The 14847-nt window shown below is 44.3% G+C and overlaps 2 protein-coding genes across 4 annotated transcripts; one reads left to right on the top strand and one right to left on the bottom strand.

The window, feature by feature from the left end:
* The first annotated feature begins 136 nt into the window (after nt 1–136).
* Nucleotides 137–4218, top strand: LOC100280207 (uncharacterized). Of its 2 annotated transcripts, none has more exons than XM_035967956.1 (11): nt 137–813; nt 1122–1198; nt 1305–1374; nt 1448–1528; nt 1646–1720; nt 1805–1906; nt 2091–2231; nt 3050–3115; nt 3203–3346; nt 3638–3728; nt 3809–4218. In XM_035967956.1, the coding sequence occupies exons 1-11, from the start codon at nt 296–298 to the stop codon at nt 3956–3958; spliced, it is 1515 nt and encodes a 504-aa protein (XP_035823849.1). In that variant the 5' UTR covers nt 137–295; the 3' UTR covers nt 3959–4218. The 2 variants fall into 2 exon arrangements, with proteins under 2 accessions (XP_035823849.1, NP_001347959.1); NM_001361030.1 differs by having other exon boundaries at nt 380–813; nt 3907–4214.
* On the bottom strand, nt 4112–10440 carry LOC100285952 (uncharacterized). Of its 2 annotated transcripts, none has more exons than XM_020553421.2 (11): nt 9565–10440; nt 7581–7989; nt 7294–7421; nt 7155–7214; nt 6728–6877; nt 6110–6265; nt 5853–5990; nt 5680–5753; nt 5129–5230; nt 4820–5045; nt 4112–4569 (listed from the first exon to the last, which is right to left on the bottom strand). In XM_020553421.2, the coding sequence occupies exons 1-11, from the start codon at nt 9778–9780 to the stop codon at nt 4495–4497; spliced, it is 1734 nt and encodes a 577-aa protein (XP_020409010.2). In that variant the 5' UTR covers nt 9781–10440; the 3' UTR covers nt 4112–4494. The 2 variants fall into 2 exon arrangements, with proteins under 2 accessions (XP_020409010.2, NP_001152313.2); NM_001158841.2 differs by lacking the exon at nt 9565–10440 and adding an exon at nt 8924–9413 and having other exon boundaries at nt 4165–4569.
* Nucleotides 10441–14847: the final 4407 nt, after the last annotated feature.

The raw sequence follows: 14847 nt of genomic DNA, 5'->3' as shown, positions 1-14847 counted from the left end.
TCGGCCCAGTATAATTGGCGAGCTCGGCAGGTGGACCGTGGATCTTGTGCTCCAATCCAACTGAGAGGTATGTGTAGCCCAAGAGTCGTTTAGGACCGCTAGAGAACACAGTAATTTTGTATGGATATCAGAATTTCTGGAATTTCACAAAAACATAAGGTAAAAAAATTCTCGCGTTTCAAACCGGATATGGGCCGGATAGACGTGATCGGACGTCACATGGGCCGGCCGCGAATAAAAAAAAGAACGGGACAAGTCGACGTTATAATAAAAAAAATACTAATAAGAGGTTGACATGTGGGCTCGGGACATGCGGGGTCTACGTGTCAGCGTCCCGGTCACAGAATCACATCTTCCTGGCCGCCATCCGCCGGACGGAGCACCGGACCCGCCGTACGCCTCCGTGCTCTCGCTCGCCGAGGCCTCTCCGCGGGCCGCAGCGCGGTTCCGCCTCGGTGGCCGCCGGAGCTGCTGCCTGGCCACAAGAAGCCGTCGCTCTCCCAGCTTTGAACCGGTTCCGATCCGCACCACGGAGAAGCCCCCGCCTCGGGAGTCTCGCGTCGCCCCGATGAAGGTGGAGCTCGCCGCGCAGACCTCCCAGACGAGCACGCCCCTGCCGCCGTCCCCTGAAGCCGCTTCTGCGTCGCCCCCGGCGGAGGATGCGCCGCTCCTCCCCGACGCGGGCGTGCGGCGCCGGGCGGCGTGCGGGCGGTTCGCGCAGCGCAGCGGCTCCTTCCGCCGCGAAGTCGGCCGGGCCGCCGCCGAGACCTTCCTCCTCACGAGGCTCACCCTGATCCTCCTCCGCTACCTCGGGTACGCATCAACTCCGCTGCTCTGAAACTAGTGTACTGCAACCTCTACTTGGACTTGGACAGTTTCGCCTGTGCATTGCTTGCTCTCCTGGTACACCTACGTGCTCAATGTCATTTGCAAATTTGTATGCGCAGAAAGAATGTATGTGTTGAAAAAAAAACGGGACAATTTGTGTGACCTTCCATATTTATCATCAATCTAAGTGATATATTCTAGATATAAGTTGATTGGAAGCGTGTTCAGACGGCCTTGTACGAGACTACATGCTTTTGGTCAGTTTATTGTAATAACTTGTTAAATTTATGCAGGATAGGCTACAGATGGATTCGGCAGTTCCTAGCCCTCTGCTGTTATACCCTCTTGCTGATGCCAGGTTTTATTCAAGGTTGGCGTTGCTCCAGATTTGCCATTGTTTTCTTATCTGCTTAGAATTGTACTCATACACTGCACCTGACTGTGCTACTACCTTAATGGATTTTGCTCTACTCCAGTTGTATATTATTATTTCTTCTCTAGCCAAGTTCATAGAAGTGTTGTATATGGAGATCAGCCAAGAAACAGGTACTTTATTTGATTCTACTACCATTAACTAATATTTCTGCTTGATAAACCATGCAATTAAGTTTTATTGCAGATTGGACCTGTATATGCCCACTAGTACAACAGGGTTAAAGCCGGTCGTTGCGTTTGTGACTGGTGGAGCGTGGATCATAGGGTGAGTGGAAGTATGTACTATCTTGAACCCCTAACCATTTTTTGATATTCTTGCTATTGCAAAGTCTGATTCTGCCTTGACTCAATGACTCTGCATATCAAATTGTATATTTCTCAGTTACAAAGGGTGGGGAGCCCTTTTAGGCAGACGCTTAGCAGAAAGGGGCATCATAGTTGCATGCATTGATTACAGGTACTCTGAATGTATTTCCAATTATGCAAAGCAGCATAATCATTCAGGCCATTGTCACTGAGGATGTAAATGCTTTGTTTTCAGAAACTTTCCTCAAGGGACTATTGGTGACATGGTAGAAGATGCTTCTCAAGGAATAGCTTTTGTCTGCAAGAATATAACAAGTTATGGAGGTGATCCTAGCAGGTTTATAGCCTATCCTTGTGTGCATATTTGCTTACAATAAAAAACTGAAATAGTTCTTGGCTCTTGCTTTTTTTCCAAAATATTTATGTTCCTAAAAGAAACATGCAGTGTATAAAAAAAACTGAATGCAAAATACCTCTGTTCTGAGATGATATATTTAAAGTACTTGTTCTTACATATGCAGGATATATCTTGTTGGACAATCAGCTGGTGCACATATTGCTGCTTGTGCTCTCTTAAATCAGGCCATTAGAGAATCCGGTGAAGGAGATACTTCCTCTTGGAGTGTATCACAGCTAAAAGCTTACTTTGGTATTTCTGGCGGGTAAAACATTCATGTCTCTTAATATTATATAGCTTACAGAACAAAAAAAATGCTATTTCTATTTGAATTTGTGCATAGTGTCAGTTGTCACGGGTCTAAATAGCATTGGTGGGTCACTGAGGTGTTGGGCCCAAAACGGACCAGGCCTAATGTGAACCCTGAACCATACCCATGGCTCATGGGTACAATAGATCAGCATAAAACCCATCTAGGTCTAGGATTAGGGAAAGTCCAGGAGATAGGATTGCTTGTAAGTCAAGTCGAGTCAGGTTGGATCCTCCCTATAAGTATAACGGAAGATGTATGTGTGTTGAGATTAAGCAAGAATAATCTAGAGGAAACCTTCAACCTCTCTCCCCTCTTCTCTCTCAAGCCCCGACGGCCACACCACCCACCATGACAGCCTCCCCCTGCTGCTGCCCCCTCCCTTTAATCTCCCTAATTCCCCTAATTGTACCTCCAATCCTTCTCCCAAGTGCCTCAATAGTAGATCTGTTACATCAGTAGATTTTTCTAATATTTGCAGCCCTGCCAATTAGAGTAGGTTTCTAGCTGTAATCTATATGTCATTGTGAAGTGGAGAGACTATATGACTACTCTACATTCAGTTGATGAATTTAGCCTTTTCAGTAGTGAGTGGGATGACAACTTATAAGATCCTTTTATACAATGCTATAAATTATGGACCTTTAAGCACTGTACTTTAGCATTTATTCATGTGCCGCTCATTAGATTGAATAGAAGACAGTGTTCTGTACAGACAAAAAATGAATCAGTTGGTGAAACGGGCTTCAACTTTTTGTGTATGATCTTTACAGGTACAACCTCCTTAACTTGGTTGATCATTTTCATAGACGTGGCCTTTACCGGTCTATCTTTCTCAGGTTCACTGTTAGTATTTGTTCATGTCTTGTAATAAAATCGTGATCCTGTGAGTGTATTATGACTTCATTTTGATCATATCCTTGCAGTATCATGGAAGGTGAAGTATCACTCCAGAAATTCTCTCCACAAATGATGATTATGGAGTCATCTGCTAGGTCTGCAGTTTCTTTATTGCCTCGCATCATCCTTTTCCACGGAACAAGTGATTATTCAATACCTCCAGCTGAAAGGTGTGTCACAAAGTTTACATTTATTTAACATTGTGTATTGTAGATCCATTTTGTTTCTGTTTTACACGGTTAAGGTACTGTTAGGATATTAAATAAAATAAAATAAAAGGGGACATTTGTGTGTGCAAGCAGTAGAGGTAGAGGACAGTTAACTAGTTAACTCTTGCTTCTTATGTTTATCCCACTTTTAAAGCTGTCCTTTTCAAATCCATTGTTTGGAATCACTTCAATATGTAAACCTTTTGTCATAAGGTACGCTGTATTAATTTGATTTTTAATTCAAAAATGCAGCCAAGCATTTGCTGATGCTTTACAACAGCAAGGCGCAAGGGCAGATCTATTTCTGTACGAAGGGAAGACGCATACTGATTTGTTCCTTCAGGTAGCCATCGTGCAGAAGTGCTATTCGGGTTTTCTTTATTTTCAAAATCGATAGTAATGGTAATTTTGAACTCAGCACAGTCTTGCTTTGTGGAGGACCCTTCCTTTTTCTTGGCCCCAAGTGATTGTAAGTTGCTTTCGTCACTGTTTTTGCAGCAACTAATTAATGTTGTGCGCAGGATCCTCTTCGGGGCGGCAGAGATAAAATGCTGGAAGAGATCGCCCGTGTGATACACAGTGAGGATCCAGACGCTGCTGCCCAGCACCTCGTCGTTGTGCCTGTTGCAAGGCGCCTTGTACCCGAGTTCATGCTGAAGCTTGCTGGGAGAGTAAGCCCTTTCTGAAGGTGCTTCTAAGTTTGATTGCGACCACGACTGACTAGTATTTGTGAATTTTCTTTTTTTATCTTAAGACAAACATGGATGTACATGTACTTGTGATCGGAGAAAGTACTCATAATTTTCTAGACAGGCAAAATGTGTACTGACAACGATATCCTCCTCCTCGTACACTGCTGACACTTCGTACGGCACAAGCCGTTGTAGAACTCAAACATACCCTAGACTCCATTGGAAGAAAACACCTCATGGTCGACAGGCTGACCACACTTCATCGTCCATTCTGCTTCCTCCATGGACGAACTAGTGCTACATCTTAGTTGAACTAGCTGTGGGTGTACACAAGATCCAAACAGTGTGTCGTCGGCATTACAGTGCACCAGACAGAAATCTTGTGTCGAGATTGCTGTCGCCATGGACAGTCCTGCCTTAGGAGTGCATCCTGGAGACCTTTTCAGACAATCCATCGACGGTGCCTTCCATCTCCTCAGGTATTCCATCATCCTAGCAGAGAAACCAAACATGAGTGACAGATGCACTACCTAATCTCTAAATAAGGTGAACAAAGGAAAAGGTACAACTTGCATGCAACAGATCAATCTTAGATGTCCTTTGGCACATCCTTTTTCTTGATGTTGACAGTGTGCATGCCATCAAAAAAAAACAAGAAGACAACGACGACGACATTGGTAGTGCACAAGTTGTGCCACCCTGCCTACTTGCCACGAGTTGAATTCAGGCAGTTCAGCATTACCTCTGGCTCTGGGTGTTTATTTCTGACAACGACGCACTTGGAAGCGCTTATGCTTGCACTCTTCAGGTAGCTCCGAGAGCTTAAGCTTGTGGGTTTCACATCATCCATGTCAGCATCCTCTGACCTTGGAGGGCTCACGGTAGTGCGGGCAACAGAATCTGCGCTTCTCTCCTGGTCATTAATTTGTTGTTCAGTATTGCCATCCTTGGATACAACCACTCTTTCCCTGCCATACACAGAGACACGCAGGATTTAGCACGACCGAGAGAGAGATCAAGGCAACGGGTTCTGCGCTCCTGAATCATGTACCTTGGTAAGGAAGCATGCTTTCTTTGCAGTGGGGAACCTCTTTCTCCTTTGCTGTAATGCTCCTCAAGATGAGCGAACTGCAGTTTGAAGCGGTCGACTCCGCTGCAGCAAAGGTAGTAGTGTTAGCAACCATACCAATCCTAGTAGACAAAAGAAGAATACTAGATACATGCTTCATCAAATCCATCCTAGTAGACAAAAGAAGAACACTAGATACATGCTTCATCAAATCCAGCAACTCCTTGCAACAGGAATAAAAACAGCATTTCACCCTTGTTTTTTTTTAAATGGGTGATTATTGTTTCCTATGTGCTTTTTTTTGGTGTGTGGGAAACTATGTTCCTGGCAAAAAAAAAAGTGAGGAAATGTACAGTAGGTAGGAAGATTTGATCTATTCGGTCATACTGAATGACAAGCGACTCGACAAAGAATGAGTAGGATGCAAGTAAAACACAAAGTGTGTAGTGAACCTTGTTTGATGTTGAAGCTAACTATTCCCATTGTATGGCAGTAAAACCGTAGGAGGAAAAAAAAATAATGTAACACTGCACCTTGGATAGAGGAAGCTAATCTGTTCTCCGCCTTTCATGTACTCCTCCAGCATCTGTGGATGATACTCCAAAATCTGCTCGCGTATTATAGACAAATAATAATAATTCTCAAGCACGGTGACTACACTTGTTTACACAAACAGGAAAATAGATTAGAAGCTATTGCTCATTACCTCTCGATAGATCAGTTCTCTAACATCATCTTTGGCCAGCTTCTTTCTTTCAAATTCAAACTCAAGTTTAGAAATCGGGTGTCTTGATGGCTCACGTTCCACATTAGCAAGGGATGCAAAGTATGGATCAGCTAGAGCCTGAAGTACGATAAGATAATAATATAATGTCAAAAATGCATATATATATACGTGTGACATCTTTTTATGGAAAGCAGATCTAATGAAAGAAAAAGAAAACATATTTTAATTGAGTTCACCTCTTCTGCACTAGGCCGGTCTTTAGGATCAAATGCAAGCAAACGCTCTAGAAGACGAAGAGCCAAAGGATCAGCATGTCGAAATTTATGAGTAAAGGGCACGGGATATTTTTTCCGCATGCAGCTCAAATATCTCCTGGCCTTCTCATTTCGAATCTGCAAAGACCGTAGACAACATTATGGATGTTTTCTCCGCATGTGGAATCTCTAGAAGGAGCAGACATCACAAAATAAACAAATAAATGGGGCCTGAAGGAAATATTTCAGTGGCTTGCAATGGACTTTGTTGATAAAATGGTGCATTAATATTATATTCGCATAGATCCTTTGCTTAGGGACTGTTTGGATACACGCACTAATTGGGGCTGAAAAATAAAAATAGCTCAAATTACCTATGGTTGGATAGCTAGTTGGCTAACAACTAGTTCAAGATTTGGCTAAAAAAATAGTCCATCTATTAGCTCTTTTGTTGGGATGCACTAGAGCTATTTTTAGCTACCTAGTGATTAGCTCTTGTATCCAAACAGGCCCAGAGTCTTGTTAGAAAACATTAGCTACTTTAATGATATATTACGAGGTTTGGGCAACAGTGACACAGAAAAAATTGAGATGTAGTACCCGGGATAAGGTCTCAGATGATGGAGTCCCAAGAAGATCTGTTATAATATCTAATTGGTGTACAACATTCTTCCCAGGAAATAGTGGCCTTCCAGTGAGAAGTTCAGCAAATATGCACCCAATGCTCCAAATATCAATTGCAGGAGTGTACTGCATGTGAATAAAAACGTGTCAGAATTCGGATAGCTGTAACATAAGGCTTTTGGAACATAATCTTGTCTATACACCTCAGTTTTCAGCACAGATTACTACAAGAAAATAAAGAATACATAATTGCAGGAGTATACTACAAGAATATTCACTACAAGGGAAATATGATGCACTACACAATTGACCACTTCATGCATTAGGAACTTCAATATGCACGTGCATACATAGTGCTCTAACAATATTAACTTTGATGTCATTCAAGAGAAGGAGACATTACTTTGGAGAAAAAGGAACCACATAGTTCAGGTGCCCGGTACCACCTTGTTGCCACATAGTCCTTCAAACAGAAAAGCAGAAGCACATTAAAAACGGGAAAGTGGAACATGAATGCTTCCATAAAATGGCAAGCGTCTTACTGTCCAAAATATAGCTGAAGGGGCATCATTGAATGATGCACGGGCAAGTCCAAAGTCACATATTTTCAGTTTGCAGTCCGAGTTAGCCAGTATATTCTTGGGCTTTAGATCACGATGGAATACATTAGCTGCACCAATATAGACCGCAAGGAGCACATTATCATAATATATCATAACAACAAACTAGATAACCATGAGCAGATGAACCACAACAGTCTGACAAATATATAAACTGCCTTGGTACATGGGATAGGTACCATGTGGTTGGTACTAGCTAATATACTTACCGGCATGTATGTACTTGAGAGCTCGAAGAAGTTGGTACAGGAAAAACTGGTGATGTTCAGGGGTGAGGTCATCATTCGCCCTGATCACTTGATGGAGATCCGACTCCATGAGCTCAAAAACAACATAGATGTCTTGGAACTCCCTCCGAGAAGGAGGGAGCATGATGTGCTTAATCTCGACTATGTCTGGGTGACGAAGCAACCGGAGGAGCTTGATCTCCCGCAGTATGCGTGTGGCATCCGAGACGTGCTCAAACACATCATTGATCTTCTTGATAGCAACCCGCTCACCGGTGCGGGTGTCCACAGCTGCAGCAACTACTCCGTAGCTCCCTTTACCAATGACTTCTTGGATCTGGTACTGGCTTGCCTCTCCGTACTCTGTGAAGAACTCCATTTCTACTGAGTTCTGTAAGACCGCAATTTCAAGTACATATTGAAGTTAACCAGAGATATACAGAATGATGAGTATCCAAGGAATGACTTGTTACAAAATACCTGTAGTGAAACAACCTATGGCTAACTGAACAGTAGTGTATCCTATCGCTGAGAGATGTTCGTCAGCAAATCAAATGGAATGGCCGCATGACATGCATCTACAAGTTTATAAAGCTAGGATCTTTCCCCTGGGCCATGACCGACCAACTAAAAATTGACTTTTCACTAAAGACGCGGTCAGCTAATTCAGTAGGAACACACGCGAGGACAAGACTTTTTCTCATTGAGCTAGTCGAATCCCTAACAGCAACAGGCAAAGGAAAACTGGAGGTACAGGTGCAGATCAAGTCTACCTCATTGAAGCCGAGCCGGTGCCCTGGTCAGCTGATCAGATTATCAAAAACACAAGTGGGCAACTTAGAGAAGATTTCCCCACAGGATCAGTATAACGCGGACGATGCCAGCAATTGCCGAGATATAGAGCTAATAACTGAAGTTTGACGGCGCAAGACGAGAGCACCATACTACTATTACAGTAAGTAGGAGCATATATATACGATTATTTCATAAGCTGGGAAATCGGAGTAAAGGCAGCACCGATCAGATCGAAAATAGAAAAGCATCACCCGCACAGCTCCCCAATGCATACGCGGAAGGAAACGAGGCAGTCACTCTCCTGCCCTCCTACAGCTACAGTCCTACTACATGGCAAGAAATTGCACGGCACGCGAGCAGCCAGATCCCAAGAAAATCCGACCTTGGCAAGAGATTTCCCGTGACCCGCGGGTCAAGGAGCAGCAGGAGGAAGGCAGAGTCGTCCGCCCGCCCCCACCCAGTCCACAGTCCACAGAAGCGAGCGAGCGAGCAAGGCAAGGCAACGGAGGCGGGTCCAGTCGGTCGCTCACCTTCCTGTGGCTCTCGACGGGCAGCGGCATCTTGCGCTTGGGCACGCGGATGGCGCGGAGGCCGAGGAGATCCGGGTCCTCGATGACCTCGAGATCGGATGAGCCGTCGTCCGCTTCCCCCTCGCCGGCGAGGGACGACTGGTTGGAGTTGGAGGTGGAGCCTTCGCTCCGGCGGTGGAACCAGCGGCGGAAGCCGTGCACGATCGCGCCCCCTCCGCCCATGCTCCTAGCCCTGCGCGCCCGACGGCATTGGCTGCCCGCCCGCCCGCCCGCTTAACTATATACACACCACACGTCCACCCGCTCCAAGCAAGCTCCTCCTCTCCACTCCTCCCTTCGGTTTTCTGTCCTTACTCGCGGACGCTTGCTTCCCTTCCCCGACGTGCTACTCCCACCCGGGCCAAGTCCAAGGGGGGAAGCCCCCGAGTCGTCGGCGCCGTGGGGATGGGGACTGGATTGACGGATTGAAGAACGGAAAATGATGGGCGTGATGGGAATGAGCGGGATCTTGTTATACCAGTTGGGATTGGATGGACGGCTTTCTTCTAATTTGTAGAGAAAAGAAAAATCTAGATAAAACAGTGACGTCATCGTGAGTGGCTCCCCTGCTTGATAATATATAAAAACAGTTATTTTAGCACCTTATATAAGCTAATAATAAGCTTTGCCAAATCAGTCATATAAGCTAATGGGCTGCTGGCCACGCGTTGCTTGTTGCAGGAGGCGAGAGCATCGCCTACTCCACCAGGCCATGGCCAGCTGTGGCTGCAACCGCGTCGTCGTGGATGAATGGATCGCTCAACTTGCACCGTTGCCCGGATGAATGGATGTCTCAGACATCCCACAGGCCACAGCATGTGCAGAAAGAGAGACCGAATGTGCCGCGTCACAGGCTTTGGTTGGGAGCGTGCGTGACAGCGAGAACCGAACCTGCTGGCTGTAAAAGGACCTGGTCAGCGAGATTCTCTACTCTATTCTACAATCTTCCGCAATCATATTTACTCTAAATCTCTACCCTATACCAACTACCATATATTCTATTTTTTCATCTCTCCTGTCCCCACTCAACCCACACTCAACTGTCAGCCAACCAATGGAAATAGGAGAGAGATTATGCAGTTGGGGGGAAACGTGCGCTGACTGTGGGGTTCGGAAAACTTACAGTGCTCTTTTCAGTCACCCGTTGTAGCAACTCTGAGCGCTATATGATACTGTAAATATTTGAGGTTGAGTTTTACCGTCACCACTGCGGATAGCCTAATCACCGGGCTCGGTCAGCAGTCGCCCGGATCGGATGAGCGGCGAGTTATTATTAGGGCATATATGTTGGTGATTTATTTTCGATTGCTTCATGGCATAAAAAAAGTAACACAAGTTCGATGGATATACTCTTCAGGATAATCATATGGGAGAAGAAACGAAGGTGACGGAATTGTTACAATATATTGTGTACTCGTGATAAATCCTTTCTCCCTAACGGTTATTTCCAAGGGACACACCCCTTAGGAGATACTGTTTAGACTTGTATAAGAGAATCCTCTCTGCAATAAAGGAAGATAACTGTCATTTGTACTATCTCTCAGTCTCGTTACCACTGCGCTCTAACACATTATCAGCATTGTGCTCGCGAGATCACAGAAGAATGAGAGATCGGTTTCAGGCAATTTTGATCTGTTCAGACAGGACGACATGGCGATGATGTCCGTGAACGCTTTATCTGTTGCTACTCTAGGCATCATTTCTTGCTTTGATTGATGGTGTGTCTTGTCTAGCACTATGGATCTACAACAATTCTGTAAGCATTAAAACATAGCACATTTTTAAGTCGAAACTTAACGGTCGTCATGCAAAATAAGGTTGCATTTTTTGAAAAGGCATAGGGTGATGGAGTCCTAAGCACTGGCTGCGCTAAATTCTTTATAAAGTTTAGTAGCCCAGAGACCGTGTTTTAGGCCGCATTTGAAATGCCTATCACTATGAGATCTACATCTTTCGAGATGATTACCTATATGTGCTACCCAAAAAGATCACGGACCACGCAGGCGTCGCGGGCTATGGAGCCAGGCTAGACGCTGCAGTCATAATGACAACTAAAAGAATTCTTTTAATTAAGTACTACTTAATTAAATGATGAATTCTTGCAAAATATGATACATATATATTTAACTTGGGATTATTCAACACATGATGGAGATCTAGGCTTTGGCCGCAATAAGTTCTTGGAATTTATTTGCCCTGAGACAAGCTTTTAGACAGCAAAAGGTTATTTGCCCATCAATAAGAGGTCTACATCATAAAGATGGTGATGATTACCTATATGTGTTTTCCCAAGTAGATATGTTGGAGATGTGATGTTGGTTATTCACCTTTATGGTGATTACCATTTTATTTTTGAAATTTTGGTCAAGCACAGGGTAGTGGAGTCCTAAGCATTGGTTGCGGTATGTTCTTTGAATATATCAGCCCTGAGACCATACTTTCAGGCAACAAAAGTTTTGCCCACTACTGGGAGATCTACTCCATTATTTCATGACATGGAGATTATCTACGTTGTGTCCACCAATTTTTCAAAAATCTGTTGGTACACTTTAAGTGATACCAGAATTTCTCCAACATATGAATATATGATATATTTTGCGACAAGATAAAATGGTTAAGCCATTTGAAGGATAATAATTTAATAGAGTTTGATGAACTCGCCTGATGGGCTTAATTATCCTTAATGTTCATTGGATATGTTCATTTCATTTTTGCATGATATGGGAATTCACCTCTTCAATTTGGAGGAAATGAGATGCTCTCTTTCTCTTACTGTTCTTATGAAAAGAACTTATGAAATCCCAATAGATGCATATTACTCATGAAAGCTAAGATATGAAGTGTACTTCAATCTTCCATCTGACATGATAACAGTGGTTAGTTGTGTAAATCGTGATTTGGACTAATCATGTAACAACACTTCATTTTCTAAGAGAAGACCACTTTGTTAGATGATTTGCTTTTGATGGATATTTAAATGATGCATGAGATTTGGTATAATCTCATAATGATGTTGTGATAGGTTCAACTCATGCGATGTGAGTTGAACACACTCATGTGATTTGAGTGTAAAAACTCATATGAATTTGAGTTAAACAAACTCATCGATTGGAGTTGATCACTCGTGTGATTTGAGTTGAACAAGCTCATCGATTCGAGTTGAACCAACTCATCAAGGGAGTTGAAGACTCATTGATTTGAGTTGTGCAAACTTGTATAGGGATTCTTCTAATTAAGGAAGAAACATGCAATGTGGAGAATTGAACCACAAACTCTATATATGGGGAAACAAAATATTCTCATATTCCTTTGGATAAAGGAAAGAATATTTTGACAATCGCTTCATGTGATATCATGATATGTTAATATCAAGTCCCTTTTGGTAATGGAAGTATCAAGGATGTGTTGATCTATCCTAATTTTATCTTACCAAATTATAGAGATATCCATATAATTTCTATCATGGGCAAACAAAGTTATAGTGATGGATATTGCATGTGTTTTTCGGAAACATTTTTTATGGATTGTATTCTACATACATCCTCCCGTACAATGTGTTGCATTTGTTATAACTTTTCAGGTGATGATACTGAAAGGGAAATGTGCCCTTGGGCCATTTCTATATTGTTTTGGTGATTAAGTGCCCAACACATATTCTCTAAGTGTTAAATTGTGCCAAAGATTGAAGAAGTGCAAATCATGTAACAAGGTACGTTTCTAGACTTAGTACGTTGATTTGGGTATTAATGTATTGTGTCTAAGTGCTAGAAACAGGAGAAAATAGATTGGGAAAGAGTTGGCTGTGTACAGCCAACTGCTGCTCGGTCTGGGTGCACCGGACTGTCCGGTGGTGCACCGGACAGTGTCCGGTGCGCCAGACGAGTCCAAGATGAACCGGCCGCTCTCGGGACTCGACGGCGGCGTACGGCTAAAATTCACCGGACAGTCCGGTGGTGCACCAGACTGTCCGGTGAGCCAACGGCCGCTAGCGCAACGGTCGGTCGCGCAATCCGCGGCGACGCGTGGCCCGCGCCAACGGTCGGCTGGGGGCACCGGACTGTCCGGTGTGCACCGGACAGTGTCCAGTGCGCCAACCAGCCCGGAGTTGCAACGGTTGGCTGTGCCAAATTAGGAAGGAGATCCGCACCGGACATGCTACAGTGACTGTTCGGTGGTGCACCGGACTATCCGGTGCGCCACCCGACAGAAGGCAAGAATTACCTTCCTTGTTGGTCTCCAACGGCTCCTAGCTGCCTTGGGGCTATAAAAGGGACCCCTAGGCGCATGGAGGAGTCACCCAAGCATACTTCAAGCGTTCTAAGTCTTCCACACTCCGTCTCCGCGCACTTGATCGACTGTGTTAGTGATTTGAGCTCTGTTTTAGCTGTGAACTCGTTGTGCTTCATTTTGAGCTCAAGTATTGGCTTGTGTGCGTGTGTATTGCTGCGGATTTGTGTGTGTTGCTTCCCATCCTTACTCTAGTGCTTTCACTGTGATCTTTGTTGTAAGGGCGAGAGACTCCAACTTGTGGAGATTCCTCGCAAACAGGAAAAAGAGATAAGCAAAGAAAAGTCGTGGTATTCAAGTTGATCATTGGATCACTTGAAAGGGGTTGAGTGCAACCCTCGTCCATTGGGACGCCACAACTTGGAGGTAGGCGAGTGTTATACTTGGCCGAACCACGGGATAAACACTGTGTCTCTTGTGATTGCTTTTCTATGATTACTTGTGTGTTCGCAAGAGCTCGCTACTTAGTCGTACTAACACTTAACCAAGTTTTGTGGCTATTTAGTGTTGATTTTTACAGGATCACCTATTCACCCCCCCCCCCCTCTAGGTGCTCTCAATTGGTATCAGAGCCGTTCTCTTCACGAAAGGGACTAATCGCCCGAAGAGATGGATCCTAAGGGAAAGGGGATGGTGGTCAATGATAAGGAGAAGGAGTCCATCTTCAACGAACCAAGGGACGATAAGCCCACTGACTCTGGCTCGAGTCATAAGAAGAAGGACGGGAAGAAGAAGAGGCGCATCAAGAAGATCGTCTACTACGACAGCGATGAGTCTTCTTCTTCCCTAAGAGACGACGACGACGATGAGAAAAAGAAATTGGTTCATTCAAATTTTTCATTTGATTATTCTCGTATTCCTTATAATTCCAATGCTCATTTGCTTTCTATTCCTCTTGGTAAACCTCCACACTTTGATGGAGAGGACTACGCTTTTTGGAGTCACAAAATGCGTAGTCACCTTTTCTCTCTCCACCCTAGTATTTGGGAGATAGTTGAGAATGAAATGCAATTTGATAGTATGGATAACCCTGTACTCATTAACGAACAAATTCATAAGAATGCACAAGCTACCACTGTTTTGTTAGCATCATTGTGCAGGGATGAATACAACAAGGTGAGCGGCTTGGACAACGCCAAGCAAATATGGGACACCCTCAAGATATCGCATAAGGGGAACGACGCCACCATGATCACCAAAATGGAGTTGGTGGAAGGCGAGCTGGGAAGGTTCGCGATGATCAGGGGGGAGGAGCCAACGCAAACTTATAACAGGCTCAAGACCCTGGTCAACAAGATCAGGAGCTATGGAAGCACGAGATGGATGAACCATGACGTCGTCCGACTTATGCTTAGGTCTTTCACTGTTATTGACCCTCATCTTGTGAACCTCATACGTGAAAATCCCAGGTACATAAAGATGACGCCCGAGGAGATACTCAGAAAGTTTGTTAGCAGGCGTATGATGGTCAAGGAAGCAAGATATGTGGATGATGCATTGAACGGCCCAATGCCCATCTATGAGTCCCAGCCCGTTGCACTCAAGGCAACATGCAGCAACAGGGAGGCGCTACCTAGCAAGGTGGTGCAAGTTGAAGC

The sequence above is a fragment of the Zea mays genome, chromosome 5, assembly GCF_902167145.1.
Source record: "Zea mays cultivar B73 chromosome 5, Zm-B73-REFERENCE-NAM-5.0, whole genome shotgun sequence".
NCBI lineage: Eukaryota > Viridiplantae > Streptophyta > Magnoliopsida > Poales > Poaceae > Zea > Zea mays.
This window is presented reverse-complemented; position numbering and strand designations above follow the sequence as displayed.